We start from the raw sequence: 22,799 nt of genomic DNA, 5'->3' as shown, positions 1-22,799 counted from the left end.
GCTCAGATGGCTTTCAGTCCTTCTTGTGTTTCATTTGTTACAGCTGGTAAAGACATTTTGTACACTCATGTTTTCATCAGTGGAGTTTCTGATGTTAGCCCCATGCAATTTATTTGACAAATGTTTTGAGATCAATTAACATTAAAACAAATGATAGCTTACAGTCATTAATATTTAACATTCCTCAATTTTATTTATGTTAAAATTGGATTTCTATAGTTCTATAGGATGCAAGGATCTGAAAGGGTTAATAACGAGGAGTGCCTTAAGCACTGCCCACTGTGCTGGTGTCACACACAGGCCTGGGACAGGGGCATTATATCAGGGCACAATAACCAGGACTTGGGGCTCTAGATGGCCCACTGTTCTTGGACTGTGGTCATGCCACTCTGCCCAGGTTGAGAGTTGGGAGCCCAAGCCAAGAGCAGCATGATTTCTGACCATACCCCGGTTGTACAGACTTCTTGGGTAAACAGCTTAGCATCTCAAGAAGTTTAAGAGCTACCATCTGTGTCCTCCTCATAGCCTCTGTAACAATGCTTGTCATATCAATATAATTTATAATTAGTTGCTCACATGGAATCAGCAACATTTGAGTGTTTTCCTGTACATGCCAGGTCATGTAGGTCCCTATCCTAAAAGAGGATGGTAGCAGCAAATATAGTGAGCAATAATGTGGAAGGCCTCATTCAGTACAGTGGTCTGTGCTGAGAATTGTTCATAAGGCGGTATAGAGGCATATGGGCTAAATGCTGGCAAAGGGGACTAGGTCAGTTTAGGATATCTGGTCAGTTTAGGATATCTAGTCAGCACGGACGAGTTGGGCCAAAGGGCCTATTTCTGTGCTGTATGTTTCTATGACTTTTGCTTATTTGCTGGTTCAACTATTTCTTCACTTATTAATGTGAAAACCACTGCTGCCTGATTTTTGACCAAAATTTTGCAAGTAAAGGAAATTGATAATTAGATGCATTAAAAAGAAAGTCATTCATGAATGACTGCATTTCACCCAGGGAACATTTATCATACAGTCATAGAAATTTATAGCAAGGCAGGAGGCCATTCAGGCCAGCATGTCTGTGCCAGTCAACAAGTAACCATCCAGTTCAATAAAACATTCCTGCCCTTGGTACATAGTTCAGTATGCTATAGTATAGTAAAATACATATCCACATATATTTTACATGTTATTAGGGGCTTTTTTTTTGTCTCTACCATCCTTTAAGACAACGGGTTCCAGAACTAAGCAATTCTTAGGGTGTAAGAATTTCTTCTGGAATCCTGTCTAAACCTTCTAACATTTATCTTAAATTTATACCCATTGCATATGTGGACCTTTCAACCAATAGCAACAGGGCATTCCTATCCACTCTCTCTAGAAGTCTCATCATTTTGTACAGTTCAGTTAGGTCTCCCCCGGACTCAACTTCAGAACTGGGTTTCAAAATCTTGGCTCAAAAGAAGTCATACTGGATTTGAAATGTTAACTTTGTTCTCTGTCTTCAGATACTGCTAAACCTGCTGCATTTCTCCAGCACTTTCTGTTCTTCGCTGATTTGAAAGCCCCTGTTATGTGCTCCACCACAATATTATCTATCCACCTCAACAGAAGAAGTCATTTTCTTAATTTTCACTTGCACTATTTGCTGTGTTTCCCTGAAATTAATGCCAAGGGTGGTCAGTACTTCTCCAATCCTGTTCAAAATAGATCAATCTAACCCAGACCAAAATATATTGAAATAAATATTTGCATTTCTATAATCAGTTGTCTTTCAAATAAAATGTCTACTCAAATGATTGAAACATCTATATTCATTTTGTGTTTAATTTTATCATTCATTGCATTCTTTGGATTTTTCCCTTTTAAAATTGCACAAGTACTTATCTGGCATTTTAATTGGTGCTGGTTAGGTAATGAGTCCAAATTGTAATAAAATATGTGACGATGGGAATCAATCTGCTAGTTTGTGTGAGTAAATGTAGTTAAGCAAGTGAACCCATGTACAAAGGAAATAATTGTGCAATGTCGTTTAAACATTTTTGCAAGTTAATGGGCCCCAATGCACTGAACTTGAAGTAGGAAAGAATTAGTAACATGAAACAAGCCTATCTAATAAAGAGCATTGTCTGGAAATTACCTTGTGCAATTTTATAATGCTGATTGCATAATTATTTGAATCACATTTTTTCCTCTGCCGTTAAAATTGAGGTGTTAAACTGCTTATTTTGTAGAGAAGAATTTACTTCAGATTTGTTCAGATATTTATAGTTTTCATTACTTGTGTGGTCTCTGTTCTTTTGTAAACAAGCTATGCTCTAATTCTGCTCAGGAAGGGAAAGGAAAGCATGCATTTATGACCTAGGGACATTCCTAAATGCTTTACCGCTAATGAAGTACTTACTTGAAGTGTACACATTGTTTATAATGTAGAAAGCATACCAACCAATTTGTGCACAGTGAGGCCTATAAACAGCAGTATAATTATCGACCAGATAATCGATCTTGGTCAGGAAGTTTTTGCAGCCGGAACATACAGCAGAATTATAGTCTACAATTTTACGTGAAGTAATAACAGCTTTTGTTTACAAGAAGTTTTTGGCTTTAAATTCTCTGATTGAAGAAGGTTATTTGTTAATAGGCAAAGCCCTGCAGTAAACAGTACAAGACAACCTGGAACATGGATTCTATAAGCTGTGGACACATCAGTATCACTAAGATTGGCTTACAGAAGGATATGATTATGTTAGTTTTCCCTGACTGTGAAGTTAAGTTTCCAGATGTTCCTTGGCATCCCAAATAGTGTCCAAACAGAAAATTAACCAAAAACATTCCCCACAGTGGCAGACACATTCAAATGGCAGCAGTCCTGTAGCTGAAACTCCGACCATATGGCTGTTAAGGCAGCTGATCTGCTGTCTATTTATCCTGCTACTTTACCCAATATTCACTCTCATAATCAAATGATCTTTGCTGCCTTTATACTGTGTTTCATGAGTAGGAATCAATTGTAACTAAATAGTTATATTTCATGTTAGTTGCACCTTGTTTTATAGTTCTGCATCAAGCATTTAATCTGATGGTGATTGGAAGGGATCTGCTTGCAAATAATGAAACAAAACTCTATTTTGCAAAGATTAAAGATCGCAGCTTCCGAATTATTACAGTTGCTGACAATTGGGACTCCGTTCAGTTGGAATGACAGAATTCCTATAGTACGAAACGAGGCTATTTGGCCCATTGAGTCCGCACCAACCCTGTGAAGAGCACCCCACCCAGACCCAGCCCCTATCCTATCCACATAACCTTGCATTTCCCACGGCTAATCCACCTAGCCTACACATCCCTGGATACTATGGACAATTTAGATTGGCCAATCCACCTAACCAGCACATCTTCAGACTGTGGGAGGAAACCAGAGCGCCTGGCGGAAACACATGCAGACACCGACAAACCTGCAAACTCCACACAGTCACCCAGTCGAACCCAGGTCCCTGGTGAGCAGTGCTAATCACTGTGCCGCCCTATTTGATTAGCTCTGAGTAAGGAATCCTTTTCTTCCAAGCACCCAAAGCGCTCCTTCCTAGTGAGGCAGCGATTTATTAATACACCTTTCAATTTAGCTGCTCATTATGCTATCTGTGTTGGGGAGACATAATGCAGAATGGTGACTATTTTATTGTGCACCTCCACTCAATCTGCAAGTGCAAACCCAAGCCTCAGTGCAGTGCAGTTCTATCGTTTTAATTGCATATCTGATCTCTCGGTTCTCGGCCATCTGCAGTGTCCCAAGGAAACTCATTGGAATCTCATTCTTAGGCATTTCGCAGCCTTCCAAGCTCAATATTGAGACAACAAGGTGCAGGGCTGGATGAACACAGTAGGCCAAGCAGCATCATAGGAGCAGAGTTCAACAGTTTCAAACAGATCCGTTGCTTCCAGTTCTTCAGACAGCAGCTGCTGGCAATGATTTTGCAATTCCCTTTCCTCTGGGCTCACCATTTCATATTTTCCTTGTCCTATTACAATCTCCTTTTGTCTGTCACTATCATCTCTTTTGTAATTTAGTCTCTCCTTTCCATTGTATCATAGACCTTTCTGTTTTTTTTGGTTTTGACTCCTGTTACCCTTTTCCTACCTCTGTGCATATGTAAAATCTGTTCCTTCTGTAATTTCTTCCCAACCTGATGATAGATCACCAGCTGAACGGGTCAACTCTGTTTCCCTCCCCACAGATGCTACAAATCAGTACCTTTTTACAACTATTTACACCTTTCATAGATTATATCTCAAATCTCCAGCATTTGCTGTGCTTTGCTTTTGTGTTAGTGATTGCTATAGACGTAGGATTATGCCCATCGTGCCTCTCCACTCTTCAATATGATCATGGCAGTTCCTTCCTTTTATGCCATATTCCTGCTTTCTTCCTAGGCCCTGTGATGCCTGTAAAATTTAAAAAAATACGCCTATCTCTTTCCTGAATATATTCATTGATTTGATTTCCACAGCCTTCTATGGCAGAGAATTCCACAGTTTCACTACGTTTTGAGTGAAGAGGTTTCTCTTCATCTGAAATCTAAATGGTCTACACCATATCCTGAGAGTCTGTTCCCTGGTTCTAGACTCCCCAGCCAGGGAAAACATCCTCTCTGCATCAAGTTTGTCTGACCCTGTTAGAGTTCTATATTTTTGAACCATATCCCCTCTTGTCCTTCTAAATTCTGGTGAATACAGGTCCAGTTGAACCAATCTCTTCTCTTAGGATAGTCCTTCCATCCCTGGTATCAGCCTAGTGAACCTCCCTCTATGGAAAACACAGGTGGGGAAACCAAAACTGAATACAGTACTCAAGGTGTGGATTCTACAAGGCCCTGTACAGAAGTTGCAATGTGTTGCTGCAATTGATCTCAAACCCTGTTGTAACGAAGGTCAATATACCACATGGTTTTCCTAATTGCTTGTGCACCTGCCTGTCTACTTTCATTGATTGATGTACATGGACATCCATGACTTTCTTTTCTTTATTCATTCATGGAATGAGGGTGTCCCTGGCTAGGCAGCATTTATTGCCCATCCCTAATTGCCCAGAGGGCAGTTAAGAGTCAACCACATTGCTATGGGTCTGGAGTCACATGTAGGCCAGACCAGGTAAGGATGGCAGTTTCCTTCCCTAAAGGACATTATTGAACCAGATGTTTTTCCTGACAATCAACAATAGATTCATGGTTATTTATTGAATTCATTCCACCATCTGTCATGGCAGGATTCGAACCCAGGTCTCCAGAATGTTATGTGGGTCTCTGGATTAACAGTCCAGTGATAGTACCACTGGGCCATCGCATCTCCATAATGATCCAGTTAAAGACAGATAACATTTTAAAAGAAAGAAATCCCCACAATACCATAAGGAAAGAAACTGATGGGTGTGGGTTCACTTTTTAATTTATTTTACTGTAGGAAACAACCTAAATCAGTATAGATCAAATGTCAATTAACAGGCTACTTGATTATGTCAAGTTAAACAAGGTGCGGATTAGCTAGCGAACACAACTGAAACACAGTTTATGCTGTACGCCACACTTCTGGCAGATAGTTAACTTGAAAGGGCCAATCCCAGAGTCATACACAGCTTTCCATAAAAAGTTCACCTCTATCCACCTTGCTAGGTTGAACCTTCCAGTGTCTTTCAGCAGTAGTTCCACTATGTCTGATTTTTCCAGACCTAATTATCACCTGCAAGGACTCTTGGCAATTCCTCGGTAATTCTCGGTAAGTCTTTTGAGCAGCTGCATCTATTCTGTTTCTTTTCTTTTGAACAGAAACTGAAGACCTAAAAGCATTGGCCTTTAACACAAACCGTTTTCCATGCTTTTCCACAACAGTGGGTTTTGTCTTCTTTGTCACCTACATCTCTGCAGCAGTCTTTCTTCCATTTCATGGGTTCCTGTGAAAAATTGATAAAACTGCTTAATGCATTTCTGTTCAAGTTTCTTTCCCCATGGCAACGTGGATGTTTCTCCAGGTGGAGTTTTTGTTTATTAATTTACAGGATGAGTGCATCATTGGCTAAGTGCCAGCATTTATTGCCCATCCCTAATTGCCCAGAGGGTAGTTAAGAATCAACCACATTGTTTTGGGTCTGGAGTCATATGTAGGCAGACCAGGTAAGGATGGCAGTTTCCTTCCCTAAAGGGCATTAGTGAACCAGATGGGTTTTTCCAATTTATGATCTTCATTAGACTCTTATTTCCAGCTTTTTATTGAATTCAAATTCCACCATCTGCTATGGTGGGATTTGAACCCATGTGCCCAGAAGATTACCTGGGGTCTCTGGATTAATAATCCAGTGATAATACCACAAGGCCATTGCCTCATCTCAATTCCTGGTGTTTGCCAGGAATTTGCTATCCACTTTTCCTGAGCAATCACTTTTCCTTTACTATATTACAATCAGCATCAGACTTGTCCTATGGTGCTGATCAGTCAGAAAACTGCCTACTTACCTGGATACATTGAAAAAGGTCCAATTTTTGATGCAAGGTCCTGAAGAGCGCCCTCAGCACTGGAATCCATTCAGAGGCCTGTAAAGAGATTCGTTGTAGAAGATACACCCCCTTTTCACAGCACTAGTTTTTGTTTAAATGTCTATCATGAATGTTAGTGAATCAATGAATGTGTAAGCTGGGAAGGTAAATGGGCAAAATTGCAGGATTGTCAGGAGTCATCAATTGTGTAGTTTCACATGGATTACATTAAGATTTTTCTGTGCAACATTTCCTGGAAACATTCAGGAAAGGCATCAGAAATGTCCCATGTCACAGAATCTAGTTCCAAGTCTCAGACGTTTAAGGAGGATTCCGAGAAGGAGCTGAATTTCCTATCAGAAGTTCAAACTTCCAGGGCAAATCCCATGGAGTTTGTTGTGTTGGAACTTCTGTAAGGTCCGGATATGCAGCCAGGCTGCAATGATCTGGAGAATATGAGATTTGGGCTCTTCATCTTGTAAAATTTGTTCACCAATTATTGACAAGATGTATCATGGTTCAACCACTTGGCAGTTGTGTTGCACTCATTGGGGTAGCACACTGGAAATCTCGCTATTTCCAGAGTCATCACATGGGTTAAAAAATGGAAGTTCCCTAATTCCCTGTCATCCAGACCAAGGTTGACAAAGTATGAGGCAGGTTTCTATACTGATTATTTTTTATTTTAAGTAATTAGTCTGTAGCTACAGATAAACACTTCTGAACAATTGCTATGTAATGCTACAATCAAAACTCTAATGCTGTTATAAAGTCTTCTTTTTACACACACACACACACACACACACACGCACAAAACATTGACTATGATCTGAATGAAGACTGGAACAGCAGTTCAGTGGCTGTTTGTTCATACAATCTGTTGAGATCATTCTTATGATTCTTGTGCTTTTCAGAACACTACTTTTCAGTTGTCCTTCTCCAATGCTTCCACTGGTGTGCAAGAGACATGAGATATCTGGTTCACTTATTAAAGGTCTCTGACTTATTAATGAAAAGTCACAGGTTATATTGATAGCTAAATGAAGGATAAATGGAATTTCTTCAGGCTCACAGTGGCTTACTACAGAGAACAGAGAATGTAAGCTCCTAAACTGATCATATCTGAAGGTTTCTCTGTATCTTGCTCACAACCCCAAGCTATTCTAGTACCTGAGAATGAATCGCATAATTGTTGGCAGGCAGAAGACCTTTGGTTTGTGTACTAGTGACCAATTAGCAATGACAATCTGCTGTTTGTTGACAACCAAAGCCCCATCTGTACACCATTTGACTCCAGTTCATCTGCAACCACTAGCTGTAATTCACAGCTGTGTAAACAGTTTTTGCAATAAGTATCAAATTACTTGCTTTCAAACCAATGTAATCCTTGTAGTCCTTGGTTCTTTTCTCATTTCAGTCCACGTTAGCAAACTACAGAAATGAAAAGACATGGATTTACATTTGTTCGATTTTGCTTTTAGCACGTTGGCTCTTATATTCAGCAAGGTAACAGCAACTGCACTTCAAATGTAATTCATTGTTTGCACTGAAGCAATGAAAAGGCACTACATAAGGGGGGAAAGGTGCTTCCCAATAAAGATACAATAAAATAAATATTGTTTTATAGCATTTTGAAATAAACTAAGTTAAGCTTTATCACCATGAATAGTTCTGTTAGGATCATTTAACTTGCATTGATCATTGCTTGTAGAACGTTCATCACTTTGCAGTCCAGTCTTTTTTTTAAGGTGAGGTGATCGATGTTGTAAAAGTTTCAGTGTATTTATGAAAGAAACAAGAGGCAGAAAGGTAGAATTTCACTGGACGGGCTGAGAGATAGGGAATGGCTGCTAGAGAGAAGAAATAGATGTTAGTGTCATAATTATAACTTGCATTCCCATTGGGCAAAGTGCTTTTTGGAAACAGGAGCTTTGAAGAAACAAAGCGACTGTTGAACTTTGGCGGTTTTGCCAGTATTTTCACTAAGAAGATCAAATATTTAAGGAACAGTAAATATTTCATGCTTACGTTAATTACACGATGTGGAGCCTGAGACAATCTGCTTTAAAAATATAATGGTTGAACCACTGCATTCAGATTCTCCCCAGTCTACAGTGACGATCAAAAAATGAACTCCAGGTTTTCATTACCAACGAGCAACACCAGGGAAGATCTTTTAATGTGCGCAGATTTATTCCAATGATTTATCTCACTATGTTTTATTCTGACAGTTGGGAAAGCAACCCTTGGACTGCGTGTTCAGTTTTCTGTGGAGGTGGAATACAAACTCGAAGTGTACCTTGTGTCGAGGAGAACATGTATGGGGAAATTATTCCAGTGGAGGAATGGAAGTGCATGTATGCTTTTAAACCAGCAGTGATTCAGAACTGCAACCTTTTCGACTGCCCGAAATGGATTGCCATGGAATGGTCACCAGTGAGACATGCTTTCTCCTTTCTTAAAAAACAATCTTTTTTCCCTATAGTTTTGTTGGTTCGTTGGTTACCCTGTATAGTTAAGTCAGTTAACAGCTCAGCTGCACATTGACGTGTTTGTCGCTGATATCTCACTTGGTTTTCTGCCGATAGTAAAGCTCTCCGATAGTGAAATACTTTGACTGATGAAAACCAATACTGTCATTTTCATAGAATATTTTGATAACTTTAAGAAATGGACAACTAATAAAGTGAATATTTGTTCACTGTTGATATAAATATTATGAAATATAGGACATGCAAACTTACGTTGTTTCACTTGATTATTATATGTTTAATAAACTAGTATTATACTGACTTCTTGGAGTGTAAATGAAGAAGTATAAGATTACTATTAATTGGATCATTTTAATAGCTAATAAATGCTCTTTTTGAACAGAAAGTTGATAAGAATCTCTGTTTACTCACAGTGCACTGTCACATGTGGACGAGGCCTGCGGTACAGAGTTGTGCTGTGTATAGACTACCGAGGGCAACACACTGGCGGATGTAGCTCACAGCTCAAACCTCACATAAAGGAGGAGTGCACAGTGCCAATTCCATGTTATAAAACAAAAGGTGATTTTGCAACAATATACCTTCATTTCTGCCTGTATGTCAACCCTGTTCCTTCATCTGCTAAATGAGAGGAATAATCTTCTATTGTTGGCAGTCATGAAGCAGAGTAGACTTGTGCACAATTACATTCTAAAGGTCCAATAATGAATTTAATACTTTTGTTTATTAAGACAGTTGGAGTTTGGAGTTTGCTTTAATTATCTATGTTCAGTATTATCCATACCATGATTTCTGAAACATGCTGCACCTTTTATAGTCTTTCTGCTTCTACTCCTGTTGCTGTTTTCAGTGCCTGAGCTCCTGGCTCATTCATGAGTTGCTGTCAGAGATATTATCCACATGGTGTCCCTATGCAACATGATCTACACATATAGTGTTAGCTTCCATCACATATAATTATCACCTTACTTTACCTCTCCTGTGCAACCACTGACTTGTCAGTTCACGCTATCTCAACATTGGCAAGATGGGAATCATACTGTTCCATTCTGGTTACAGTTTGATTTCTGACAAAGTTATTTTTCTTATTCATTCACGTGATGAGGGCATCGCTGGCTAAGCCAACATTTATTGCCCATTCCTAATTGCCCAGGGGCAGTTAAGAGTCAACTACGTTGCTGTGGATCTGAAGTCACATGTAGGCCAAGCCTGGTAGATTTCCTTCCCTAAAGGACATTAGTGAACAAGATGGGTTTTTCCAAAAATTGACAATGGATTCACAGTCATCATGAGACTCTTAATTCCAGATTTTTATAGAATTTAAATTCCACCATCTGTCCCAGTGGGATTTGAACTTGGATCCTCAGAACATTACATGGGTCTCTGGATTGAGAGTTTAGCAATAATATCAGTAGGCCATTGATTCTCCTGTCGTCAACATCAAACGATATCTATTGTTTCAATCTTTGGAGATGCTGCCAAATTTGTTGGGTATTTCCAGAATTTTCTAAATTGGCATAATGAGACATTGTACTAACTATCTCATGGTGATCTCCTTAAAAAGTCAGCTTATTTAATCAGAATTTTCCTACTCTTCAGAAGTCCATGCTGATTCTCTTCGATCAACCGTTAACTGTCCAAGTGTTTTGCATCTCTCTCTTAATGATAGATTCCAGTAGCTTCCCTACAACTCGTACTAATCCATCTGTGTTGCAGGCAGAACAGTTTATAAAAAGGCCGCCATGCATCTGTAACATGCTGCTGTCAACCTCGATGAGCAGACAGCGGAACTGGTGCCTCTTCAATGTGTGGAGGTCACGCCAATCAGTCACGTCGACTGTAGCTGCAGCACTCCCATCAGAACTCAGTAGTCAGCACAGTAAAGAAGAGGACATGGAGAGAGATTAGTCTGGGGCTTTTAGAAGCAGAGGGATTGGAAAGCCTAGGGAGACAGGCAATGGGGAGTGGAGAAAGGGCATTATGTTTTAGAGGCTAGATGGAGAGGCACCAATTGGCGGATGGAGTGAGAGTTAACACCTTTTGGGGAGAGATTGCCCCAGTGCCCACAGAACATCCTCCAAATGCTTCACTCCCACCTTTTTGACAGACTTTCTTTTGTAAAAAGAACAGTCCCACTCTCTGCCATGTGCCCACATGATGTGGGCAGCATAATATCCAGTTAAAAAGCTCAATTGCCTTTTAATGATCTTCAAGATGGTGGGGTAGGTCATTTCAGATTCAGCTGCCACCCATCTATCACATCATGGGCCCAGGTTGGGCATGGGTCTGAGAAATCCCCCACTGAAATCATCGCTATCAGTGCGGGAAGGTGGTGGGGTGGAGGAATAATCCAACCACTGGTTTCTTCCTCCCTTATTAAGTGATAAAATGACATGCACAGTTCCTTAATAAACAAGGCAGAATTCTTATTCTACACTGAAGGCAGCAATTTAATAAGTTGTATTATGGATTAGCATGAAAATTGTGCCGTGCACTTGCAAGGTCTCTGGTGTTACCTGTGTGGCTTACTAAATATGCCACTGGCATCTTACTGAGCTGCTTTTAAGATTATCTGAATGGGCTACAATGAACAGAGAGCCCAGAGGACTGCTCAAAAAAATAGCAGACTCAAATGAGGAGAGAAATAAGTCTCAGGGTTCCTTGTTCTGCAGACAATATAAATGCATGGGAATAGTACCTCGTCATTCTAGAAAATAGATCCGTGGATTATATATCTGTTTAATTTAAATGCTGTACGATATTTTGAGGACTTCAGTTCAGAAGCTAATATGATGAACTCAGCAGGAAAGAATTCTTAATTGAATAGTACAATGTAATTATTGTTTTGAATGTGTCTGGGGACTCGTGGGTTTGATATATGTATGGTATTTCCAGAAAAACTTCCTGTGGAAGCTAAAGTACCTTGGATTAAGCAAGCACAGGAACTGCAGGAACCAAGAGCTGCATCTGAGGAGCCAACGTGAGTTCATGGGTTTTAACTTTCACATTATGATTAATGCAGTGTTTATTTAATAATGAGCCACCTTGTGCAGTACATTTTAGTAGTCTGCAGTTTGTCCGGTTAGATTCTCATCTTTGAGGATTGAACATTAAATTGGGTTTTCCAACAAGCTTCAGGGCCCTGATATTGGTACCAAGTGCTTATTGGCAATTACCAAATAGTGTGGTTCCCGGCAACATGCCTAAGGCTGCAGTCTGTCTGGCAATGTTCTCCTAGTTAACCCTTTCCCCAAACTCGCCATCCGATGGAGGGTGTCAGGTTGGAACCTGATGCTGTTGACCCAGTTGGAAAGCCACCGACACTGAAGCCTCAGTAACACAATTAGGAGAGTCTGGTGTTGCTGAGAAAGGTTGGTGAAGATTTACATAAATGATTGCTGCCAATTTATGTTTTGGTAATGGGTGTTAAATATGCTTGTTGTGAATTTACATGGACTTGAGTTTCACTTTTTGTATATTTTTGATGCTTCCTGGTTCAGACTCATTGATCGTTCTGTAACCAGGTTGACACAATTGATAGTCTTGCTCACATGAGTGCAGATGGTCATCCTGGATACTCTTCTTTCTTGACAGTTGGCTGAGATGAAAAAAAAACCTGTTAAAAAGTGAATGCCAGATGCAAGGGTGACAATTTGTTCTGCCTTAGCAAAAGAAATAGCTCAATAGCTAAGCAGCTGAAACCAAATACAATGACAAACTTTTTGACAACCTTTATCCCCCTCAATGTCAAAGCATGCCTTTGAACATTTGCTTGCACTTTGCTCCCAGTATAGTTGTCTCTTGGCTCAAGCACAGCATAAGCACTTCCAAATTTCACTTACAGGCCTCTCATGCTTGCACACCTCAATCCCAGTGCAAAGTTCTGCTGGTACACTGTCCCTTCCATGTAGCCGGCAGTGATCCAAAAAGAAAATCTTGGCCCGTTGCTTTTAATTTTTTTAAGTATGGGAATGTTTTCTAAAAGTCTGCTAACAACAACATTATAGGCAGTTGGCACTGAACTGTGCATCAGCTTGTGACTCCCATGGGAAATAATGTCTGTACTGTAGAAATGACGAGCAGTTCAGTAGCATAGCCATTCCATCATCTAGAGATCTTATAGTGAATGGGCTTAATGCGCCAGCAAACCTTCATCATATATCAAAGTAAGTTAAATATTAAGAACAGTCATTGACGGATTTAAGTAAAGCCATAGTGAATAAGAGTGAGTGATGCTAATAAGAGCTGAGCTTAGAAGTAAAAAGAACACATTACTGAGAATTTTGGTGGGCTGTTTAAAAGGCAGCAGAGCCAATCCAGATCCATTTGTCTAAATTTTGAAGATTTATGTTGTGGAACATTGATGCTTTACTGTCAGAATTTGAATTTTATAATCCTCATCTTAGTCGTAGTGAGTCACCTTAACAAAAGTTCCTTAATTGAGCAATTGAATGTGATTAGGAAAAATAACTTTTTGTTCATAAAGGAGGATTTGGGGACTCAAAAAGTGTTGGGTATTCAGCCTATTGTGCTGGATGGTTCCTTTTCAAGAGTTAAGTTTTGCTTTGAAGAACAGCAACTTAATTCAAAGGTTTCAATAATTTATGGGGGAAAATGTAGTGATGCATATTATCAATGAAAGTGGGGTCAGTACAGGGAAAAGAGTACATGGTTAAAAGGTGGCCCAATCTAATACAAAGCTAAAATAGCACAAAACAAAGCAAAAAAACTCTCTCTTTAGCCAGTAGATTAAAGAACCATTAATGAATCGTACCAAGTTTGAACTGGAAAGTGTGCATTAAAATGATGAATTCAGTGATGAGTTAAAAAGATATAATGAAAGATTGGATTAACAGGGCATGATGAAAGAAAGAAAGGCAAGTTTAAGAATATGTTTTGCTTTCTTAAATGAAGGTTAAATCTCTAACAATGACTAAGAACTGAAGGAATGTGATCCCACAATTCTAAAATTTATTCACAGTGCCAAAGAGTTTGTTTCACATTAATAGGATTTACCATGCCATTAAACAAGCACTTAGACAGAAATGGACGAGCTGTAATTTCCTGTGTGATTTTGGTCCCGATCAATGGCATTAATACAGGGACTTGACACCATTCAATACAATTGATGGGGAAACCACAGAAGTCCTCTCACCTCCGTCTGAGGCCCAATTCAAACTTTTCCTACCTGACCGGGGTTCACCTGTACATCCTCCAACCTGGTCTACTGTATCCGTTGCTCCCGACGTGGTCTCCTCTACATCGGTGAGACCAAGCGTAGACTTGGTGACTGATATGCGGAGCACCTGAGCTCTGTACACTATAACCAACAACACCTTCTGGTTACCAACCATTTTAACTCCCCCTCCCCCGGTGACATGTCCATCCTGGGCTTCCTCCAGTGCCACAATGATGCCACACACAAACTGGAGGAACAACACCTCATATTCTGCCTCTGGAGCCTACAGCCCAATGACCTAAACATGGAATTCACCAGTTTTAAAATCTTTCCACCCCCTGGCCTCATTCCATGTCCAACCCTCCCCCTCATCCCTGCCTCCTTGACCTGACACTACCTGTCCATCTGCTTCTCCACTATTCACCCCACCCATTCCACTGACCAGTCCCCACTACCCCTACCTGCACCCACCTATTGCCATCCCACCTACCTTGCCCCAGTCCCATCCCTCCTCCCTCTATTTATTTCCCAGCTCCCTTCCCCTCCCCAGTCCTGATGAAGGGTCTAGGCCCAAAACGTCGACTCTCCTGCTCCTCTGATGCTGCCTGACCTGCTGTGTTCCTCCAGATGTGTTTACCTTGATCCTAATTTCACATGAATATTTCTCAACTGACCTTTGATTAAGACTGACCACCATAGACAATAAACTGACGGAGAACATCAGAAATTGTGCATTATCATGCTGAAGATGAATCATCTACAGGCTTTAGGAACACATAAAGAGTGCAAAAAGGCAACTGAAGTGTTACTGCCCACAAAAAAATTAGTAACATTGCTGGCATCAGAGTATCGCTCATCCAAATGTTGTGCACTTTGGTAACTCCTTGTAGGATATGACAGTCACATACCCGGACTATAAAGTCCAATATTGCACTACAGATAATATTGATTATTACTTTCTTGTTCCTTCACAGATTTATTGCTGAGCCGTGGTCACAGTGCAGTACTTCATGTGGAGTTGGTAAACAAGTACGAATAGTCAAATGCCGTGTCCTGCTTACATTCTCCCAAACGGTGGAGGAACTTCCCGATGAGGAATGTGAAGGAGATAAGCCACCCACCGAGCAAACCTGTTTCTCTGCTCCATGTGATGGTGCTACTGCAATATATGAAATGGAGGTAGCTTCCTATGGTCAGAATGACAATGAGATGGAAGAACAATTTGACTGGGAATATGAAGGTTTCACCCCGTGTTCGGCTTCCTGTTTAAGAGGTATTTTTTTGTATGGAACTTCGAATATTATGTAGTTGACTTCCTTTAACTCACTTGGGCCCTGGATCTGCACAGATGAGTCTGCTACACATTTATTGCTTCTTTCCATTACTCAGCAGGAACATTGACACAAGTTAATGTCAACAAGTTATTTGATCACGAGAAGTGTTGCAATACAAGCTGAATTTCATACCTGTCTACTTCTAGCAATGGTAACAAAGTATTCAATAGGAACATGAGCCCCAGCACATTTCCTATCATAGAATCATAGAATGATTACAATGAAGGAGTGCATTCAGTCCATTGTAACTGTGCTGATTTCTGAAAGGACATTTCACTAGTGCCATTCCCCTGCCTTTCCACCTAGACCCCTGCATTTTTATTTTCCTTTTCAGGTAATGATTAAATTCCCTTAAGAAAGCTTTGATTCAACCTGCCTTTACCACACTGTCAATGCACTGCAGATTTTAACTGCATTAAAAAGGTTTTTCCTCACGTCGCCGTTGCTTCTTTTACAAATTGCCTTAAACGTGTGTCCTCCCCTGCTCGATCCATCCATTAGGATCCATTTCTTGCCATGTGAAGACTTAATGGGCCGAATGGCGTAACAATCCTGGGATTAGTACACTGCCCAGATCCCTCATGATTTTAAGCAGCTCAACCAAAAATCCCCTCAATCTCTTCACCCTCAAGGAGTACAGCCATTGTTTTTCCAATTTATCTTCATAACAGAAGTTTCTCATGCCTGGAACCATTCTCATGATTCTTTTCTGCACTCTATCTAATGTCTTCACCTCCTTCCTAAAGTGTGTTGGCCAGAATTGGACACAGTATTCCAGTTGAGGCCAACTCTTATTTTTATACAGGTTTTGCATAACTTCCTTGCTTTTGTACTGCCTAAAACCCCTCCCCCCCTTCAATGATTTATGCATTTCTACACCCACATTCCTCTGGTCCTGCACTCACTTTAGAATTCAAACCTTTGTTTTATGTTGTCTCTTTCCCCTTTCCTACCAAAATGAACTACTTCACACTTCTCTGCATTCAATTTTATCTTCCCGTTCCACCAATGTGTCTGTGTTGTTTTTATATCTTCCTGAATCCTCCCCCTATAGTTCACTATATTTCCATCATCAGTTTTGTATCATCAGCAAATTTTGAAATTGTGCACTGGTACCTCTGCTGAGACATCGGGATGTTCTGAGTAAACGTTGGAACAATAGAAGCAGCCTGAATGGGTGGGGTCAAGCTCCCACAGAACCAGGATTTTTTAATTTTAATTTCAGTAGTAATTGCTGGGGTCTTGAAGCTGGATATGGAAGCTGTCTTTCCTCTCTTGTTTACAGCTAAAAGCTGGGGGATCTCTTCCTGCTGCTAGAATTGCATGTGAGACAATCTGTTTTACTGCATTTGCCTTTGTCAGGGGTCTGTTTATGAGATGTTATGATATTGGAACAATTACTGTTTAGTATTTGAAAAAAATCTACTGTTCTGTTAAGTTTTCCAATAGAGTTAAGTAATTCCAATTTCTTTCTTTGTTGTCTTTTAACTATAGTGTATGAAAAAAGTGTATTTTGCTCCAAATCTGGTAGTTTGACCAATTGAATTGCATCTGGAACACGACTCATGACACTTACCTTTAAAATAAGAAAAAGTTAGGGTCTAGACTATCTTCTTAATAAATCTTGATGAGGTTTGGTCTGGTCCATAATAATATACTCAAGTAGTCATGTTGCCTTACCTGTCTATTTTAAAGTTTCTGTTGTCAAGGACTATGAACATTGGTTCCGCATCTAGTTTGTTAGTGACAGAAAAAAAATAACATGCTCACGATTTCATGATGAATTAACCAAAATTAAAATACAGCACAAGATGAAATGTAACAATTTTTCAGGACATGATCTCAAAACATCTTACGGGTACTTTTTAAAAATTCTCTCATGGGACATAGGCATCACTGGCTGGGCTAGCATTTTATTGCCTGTCCCTAGTTGCCCTTGAGAAGGTGGTGGCAAGCTGCCATAAATATCAAAATAATGGGTAGGTACATATCGGCTATGTTTCTGATGATGTATGTTATCTGTAGAGGCTACATCTGGAAGATATTTTATTTCCCAGTGATTAAGGGGTTAACAGAACATTTCTTATTGTTTTTGGACATTCCTATGCTCCAATCTTACTGTTCTCTGGAGCTGGGCTGGAAATTGAGCTGGATTTTAAGTAGCCCGAGACAGCGGGAACCATTGAGACAGGACCAGTTAATCACAGGAAGGAGCTGATGCAGGAACCCCTGCCACTGCCAGAGAAATATCAATTAACTCTATTAATGAGTCTAATTCCAAATACCGTAGCACGGATGCCAAACATTAACTGTTTCCCCATTCCGCTGATGTTGCCAGAGCTGCTGAGTTTCTCTAGCATTTTCTGTTTTTATTTCACATCTACAGCATCTGCAGTATTTTGCTTCTAAGTTGGACTGTTGAGCCTTCAGTAACTGTTTACTGAACAATGCTGCTAAATAATTAAATATTGATAAAGAATGCAATGTCGCTGAGGGAAAAGGCCCCGCTGACATGATAGAACAGGAACACATTGATACCTCCCAGGATATTCTGTATTCCTTTGTGATAGTAATCAGCAAACGTCCAGGGATGGTGTGAATGTGAGAATGTGGGTGAGTGTTTGAGGCTGGGTGGGTGAGTGAAGTGTGGGAGAGGAAAGGGAGAGAGGGGTGAAAGGGTCGGTGAGTGTACATGATTGAATGACTGAATGTATGTGGTTGGGTCAGTGAGTGCAAATGGAATCAGGAAGGTTGATGAGTTGTGTATGGGAGTGGCTGGACTGGTAATGTGTCCAAGTTTCCCTCACACACACCCACACTTCCCCCTCCTCCGTCCCCAACAGCCTACACCTAAGGCAAGCTGGAACAGGAAAGAAACTGAGGCTGAAAGGCAACCAACTTCCAAACTCCACTCTCATGAAAATTCTGCCAAGGTAAGCTTAGACTGAACACCACCAGAGGTGAACCTAGGTTACCTAACTTTAGCTAAACCCAGTGCCTAAACTTGACCCTATCCTTTGCACAGTGGTTCAGTGGTTAGCACTGTTGCGTCACAGCACCAGGGACCCAGCTTCATTTGCAGCTCTGAGCAACTGTGTAGAATTTGCACATTCTCCCCGTGTCTGCATGGGTTTACTCCGGGTGCTCCGGTTTCCTCCCACAGTCCAAAGATGTGCAGGCTAGGTTGATTGGCCATGCTAAATTGTCCAAAGTGTCCAGGGATGTGCAAGCTAGGTGGATTATCCATGGGAATGGAGGGTTGTAGGGTTACGGTGGAGGGGGTGGGTCTGGGTGGGATGCTGTTCAGGTGTGGACTCAATGGGCTGAATGGCCTGCTTCCACACTGTAAGGTTTCAATGATCCTACGAACTTCACTGGCAATTGGGATTTGGGATCTGGGATCTAGTCTTTTTGTCTGTCGAACTTGGTGCCTTAACCAGAAAGGGAAACAAGAAGGTTTTAGTTGTTAGCCCTGCTGCTTGACATATTTTTGTGGTCATTTTTATTGATTACTCACTTATCAATTTATTGCCTTGTAATTAATTTCCTTAAATTCATGTTTCCTGCTGTGGTAAACTTCATCTTTCCCTTTGCTCACTGGCTGCCATTAATAAGGGAATAATTGAAATGTTCCCCAACCAACTGTTGAAAAGCTATTAGCTGTGTGAATAAAGCATCCTCTGGTTGCACCTTGTTCCCATCATATCTTGTTGAGCAGTCCTGGAGAAAAGTTAATTCATATTGGAGATCATTTTTCTGATCTTGAAAAATAGGGAACAATTCATAGTCTTTTTCCGAACTTGTAGCCATGATCTTCTGTAATTGAAATGTGCATACAAAGGTGCTTTTTTTTTTGCACTGTTTATTACAGAATCTATTGTGGCAGTTGTGTTTTGTATATTCAATGCATCCTGAAAGTTTTTACAGAACACTATAAGTGACTCACGAGCCAATGTTTTTTAGTATTGCCTTTCGGTGACTAAATTATAGTGTATGCACCGTAGCCAGATTACTTTTGATAATTCTGTGTTTATTTTTACTCTCAGGGAAACAGGAAACAATAGTTGTGTGTCGAAACAAACAAACGCAGGAAAGTGTGGATGACAGTTTGTGTGACAATTTCAAACGTCCTCCTCACATGGTCCGAGCTTGTGGCACTGAGCCTTGTCCTCCCAGGTATGTTTCACTTCTGGGCAACAACCTTCAAAGACATTTTGCACTTTTAATTTACAGCATGAGTTGAAACCCACAATGAGGAGTGTATTCAGTTAAATGAGATGAGCCTCGAGTGTTGTGAAGGGAGATGTGTAAAAACCTATTGATGTCTTTCATTCCTGTGTTGGGCTATTGTTTTAAGGAGGAACAGTATGTTTTGTGAAGCTCCTCCTAGATTACATTGACATCAGATGAATTGTAATGCAAAACTCATGATCTGGGATCTTTCCCTGTGCAGTCCATTCTGGCACATTAAAATGTAAGATTGCCCTCCTGACAGACACATTGCCAACCACAGTCAAGTTTCCAATGTCAAGCTAATCTGCATAGTTTTACTGGTTTGACGTTGTGTCATCACAGAGATGAATGTGTGAAGTAGTAGTTTTCAGGATGTGGGTAGATTGGGGAAGTGGGGTGGCAGGAAGGCTGTGAGGGAGGCAAGTAAAGCTGTTGCTCGTGAGCTCGGAATCCTGCAATTGGAGTAGCTTAAAGACCAGGCAGCAGAACATCTTAAAAGTATCCAATAATTTGACGTGCATCATCCCTTTAACTTCTGTTTGACATCCCCCGTGGCTTGACAATGATGGTATTGTTTGTATCCAGCATCCTTGTGCTGATAATGACTGGTAGTATAGCATTTGACATCTGGTCAGACTGTTGTCAATGTTTAATTTGAACGTACTAGTTTGTATTTGGTCAAATGCTACATTGTGCTAAACAAAAATGGACAGTAATTCAGCCTTTCCACTAATTCTGCACTTGTGTGTGGAAATGTGTATGCGTAGAATGATTTCAGCTCAGAGGGAAGCCATTCAGCCAATTGGGTCCACACTGGCTGTCTGCAAAAGACCCAGCAGAAAGAGAGGCAAATGCAGTCAACCCTATTCCAAGCACTAACTTGAAGTCTAAAACTGTTTCATAGTGATCCAGTCATACTTCATATTTAAGACATTCAAGGATATTGGATGGTACAGTGAAATATAGGGCAAATTCAGACGTGCAGGATTTCTGTGTTACTAGCCCAGTAAAATAGTGACTGGGCTACATGCGTATAAAAACAAAGCTTTAAGTGAAAATATATAAATCTATCCTTTAAATTCAGGATTCAACAATTACTTAAATTATCAGCTATTCATGTTTGGGTGTTGCAGACCAAACTATCAAAATGTCTGTCAAAGTTTGGGATAGGCCATTCGAGCTGCAGATTGCCCAGGATGTTTGCTAATGTGCTACAATGTGATTTAAGACATTGACTCATGGCTTCCAACCTTGTCAGTTCCCGAAATGGTGGATCTGTCCCATCCCTGGAGAAGCCCCTGTGAACGCACCAGCCATTTCCCTGAGGGAGCGCTATGTTCTCCTATATGATACTCTTGTACCTCCTAGTGACTAGTCCATTATATGGCAAGATTATAAAGGGCCTGAGAACAGATTTCTTGCTTACTCTGTCATTGAGGACATGGTGCAGTTGAACTAAGTAAACAGAGGAAATTGAAAGTTGGTTTCCTTTAGAACTCATTTCTGTAAAGTTAGAAGACACCCTTGGGACCTCGTAACCTTTCAAATAACCAGAAATGTAGCTGTGGTACGAGCTGCAGAATAGTATTCTTCCTAATTTTTATGATTGTTTATTTTTTCTACTGATTTGCCTTGGAATGCAAACCTGTTGGAAATATCCTTGAAATTGTGGTTACAGTTTTCAGTTGTCCTAAAGGGAATTCACCACCTCCTTTGTGTTAATTAGAAAGAAATCTGTACAGCAACTTATCACACTGGTACATCTCAAAGCAATTCACTTTCAGGAGTAACTGTTGAATTATATGAGTAAACAGGGAGGTCTTACCAATAGTAACTGATAATGAGCTTCTCTTTAACTCACCTTGACACTTGTTCCCTGAGGAACTCGGGTAGAATTGTACAGGGAAAGACATAAATGTAAAAAGCCACATTTTGTTGGAGCTTGCACTCATCAGGATGATTTGCATGAATACAAATTCAAGGAGAAAACCAACATTGAGATTGCATGATCTTTCAGGAATCTCTAGTGTCAGAAAAGGTCCCAGAAGACTGGAAAATGGCTAATGGAACACCTCTGTTTAAGAAAGGAGGGAGGCAGAAGACAGCAAATTATAGGCCAGTTAGCCTAACCTTGGTTGTTGGTAAGATTTTAGAGTCCATTACGAAGGATGAGATTGCAGAGTACTTGGAAGTTCCTGGTAAAATAGGGCTTAGTCAGCAGAGCATTGTTAAAGGAGGTCATACCTGACAAATCTGTTTGAATTCTTTTGAGGAGAAAATTAGCAAGTAGATAAAGACGAGCCAGTGGGCATGGTCTGTTGGGATTTCCAGAAGGCCTCTGACAAGGTGCCAAGCAGCCAAGCACAAGGCTGTTAAATAAGATAAGAGTCTGTGGTGTTAGGGGCAAGATACTGGCATGGATAGAGGATTGGCTGACTGGCAGAAGGCAGAGAATTGGGATTAAGGAGTTGTTTTCAGGACGGCATCTGGTGACTAGTAGAGTTCCGCAAGTGTCACTGTTTAGGACCAGAACTATTCACATTACAGATTAACAACCTGAAGGAAGTGAGGGCATTGTTGCTCGATGACACAAAGATAGATGGAGCCATAGGTGGTATTGGGGAGGCAGGAAGGCTGCAGAAGGATTTGGACAGACTGTGAGTGGACAAAGAAGTGGCAGCTGGAACACAATGTAGGTAAGTATAAGGTTATGCACATTGGCAGGAAGAATAGAGGTTTAGACTGTTTTCAAAATGGGGAAAGGCTTTGTAAATCAGAAGCGCAAAGGGACTCGGGAGTCCGATTTCAGGATTCTCTTAAGGTTTATATGCAGGTTCAGTTGGCAGTTAGCAAACCAAATGCAATGTTAGGATTCATTTTGAGAGGGCCAGAATACAAGAGCAGAGATATGCTGCTGAGGCTGTATAAAGCTCTGGTCAGACTACATTTGGAATATTGTGAGCAGTTTTGTGCCTCGTAGCAAAGAAAGGTTGTGCTGGCCTTGAAGGGATTCCAGAGGAAGGATGGAAGAATGATCCT

The 22,799-nt window shown here is 40.5% G+C and overlaps 1 protein-coding gene across 1 annotated transcript in view; it reads left to right on the top strand.

The window, feature by feature from the left end:
• adamtsl3 (ADAMTS-like 3) overlaps positions 1-22,799 on the top strand; it is a 573,867-nt gene that overhangs the window by 416,419 nt on the left and 134,649 nt on the right. Inside the window, exons 13-17 of the mRNA XM_048616129.1 lie at positions 8,754-8,958; positions 9,428-9,575; positions 11,910-11,994; positions 15,168-15,466; positions 19,574-19,703. Of these exons, the coding sequence (XP_048472086.1) occupies positions 8,754-8,958; positions 9,428-9,575; positions 11,910-11,994; positions 15,168-15,466; positions 19,574-19,703 (867 nt within the window). The remainder of the gene's footprint in view (positions 1-8,753; positions 8,959-9,427; positions 9,576-11,909; positions 11,995-15,167; positions 15,467-19,573; positions 19,704-22,799) is intronic.

This window comes from Rhincodon typus, chromosome 33, assembly GCF_021869965.1.
Source record: "Rhincodon typus isolate 14 chromosome 33, sRhiTyp1.1, whole genome shotgun sequence".
NCBI lineage: Eukaryota > Metazoa > Chordata > Chondrichthyes > Orectolobiformes > Rhincodontidae > Rhincodon > Rhincodon typus.
This window is presented reverse-complemented; position numbering and strand designations above follow the sequence as displayed.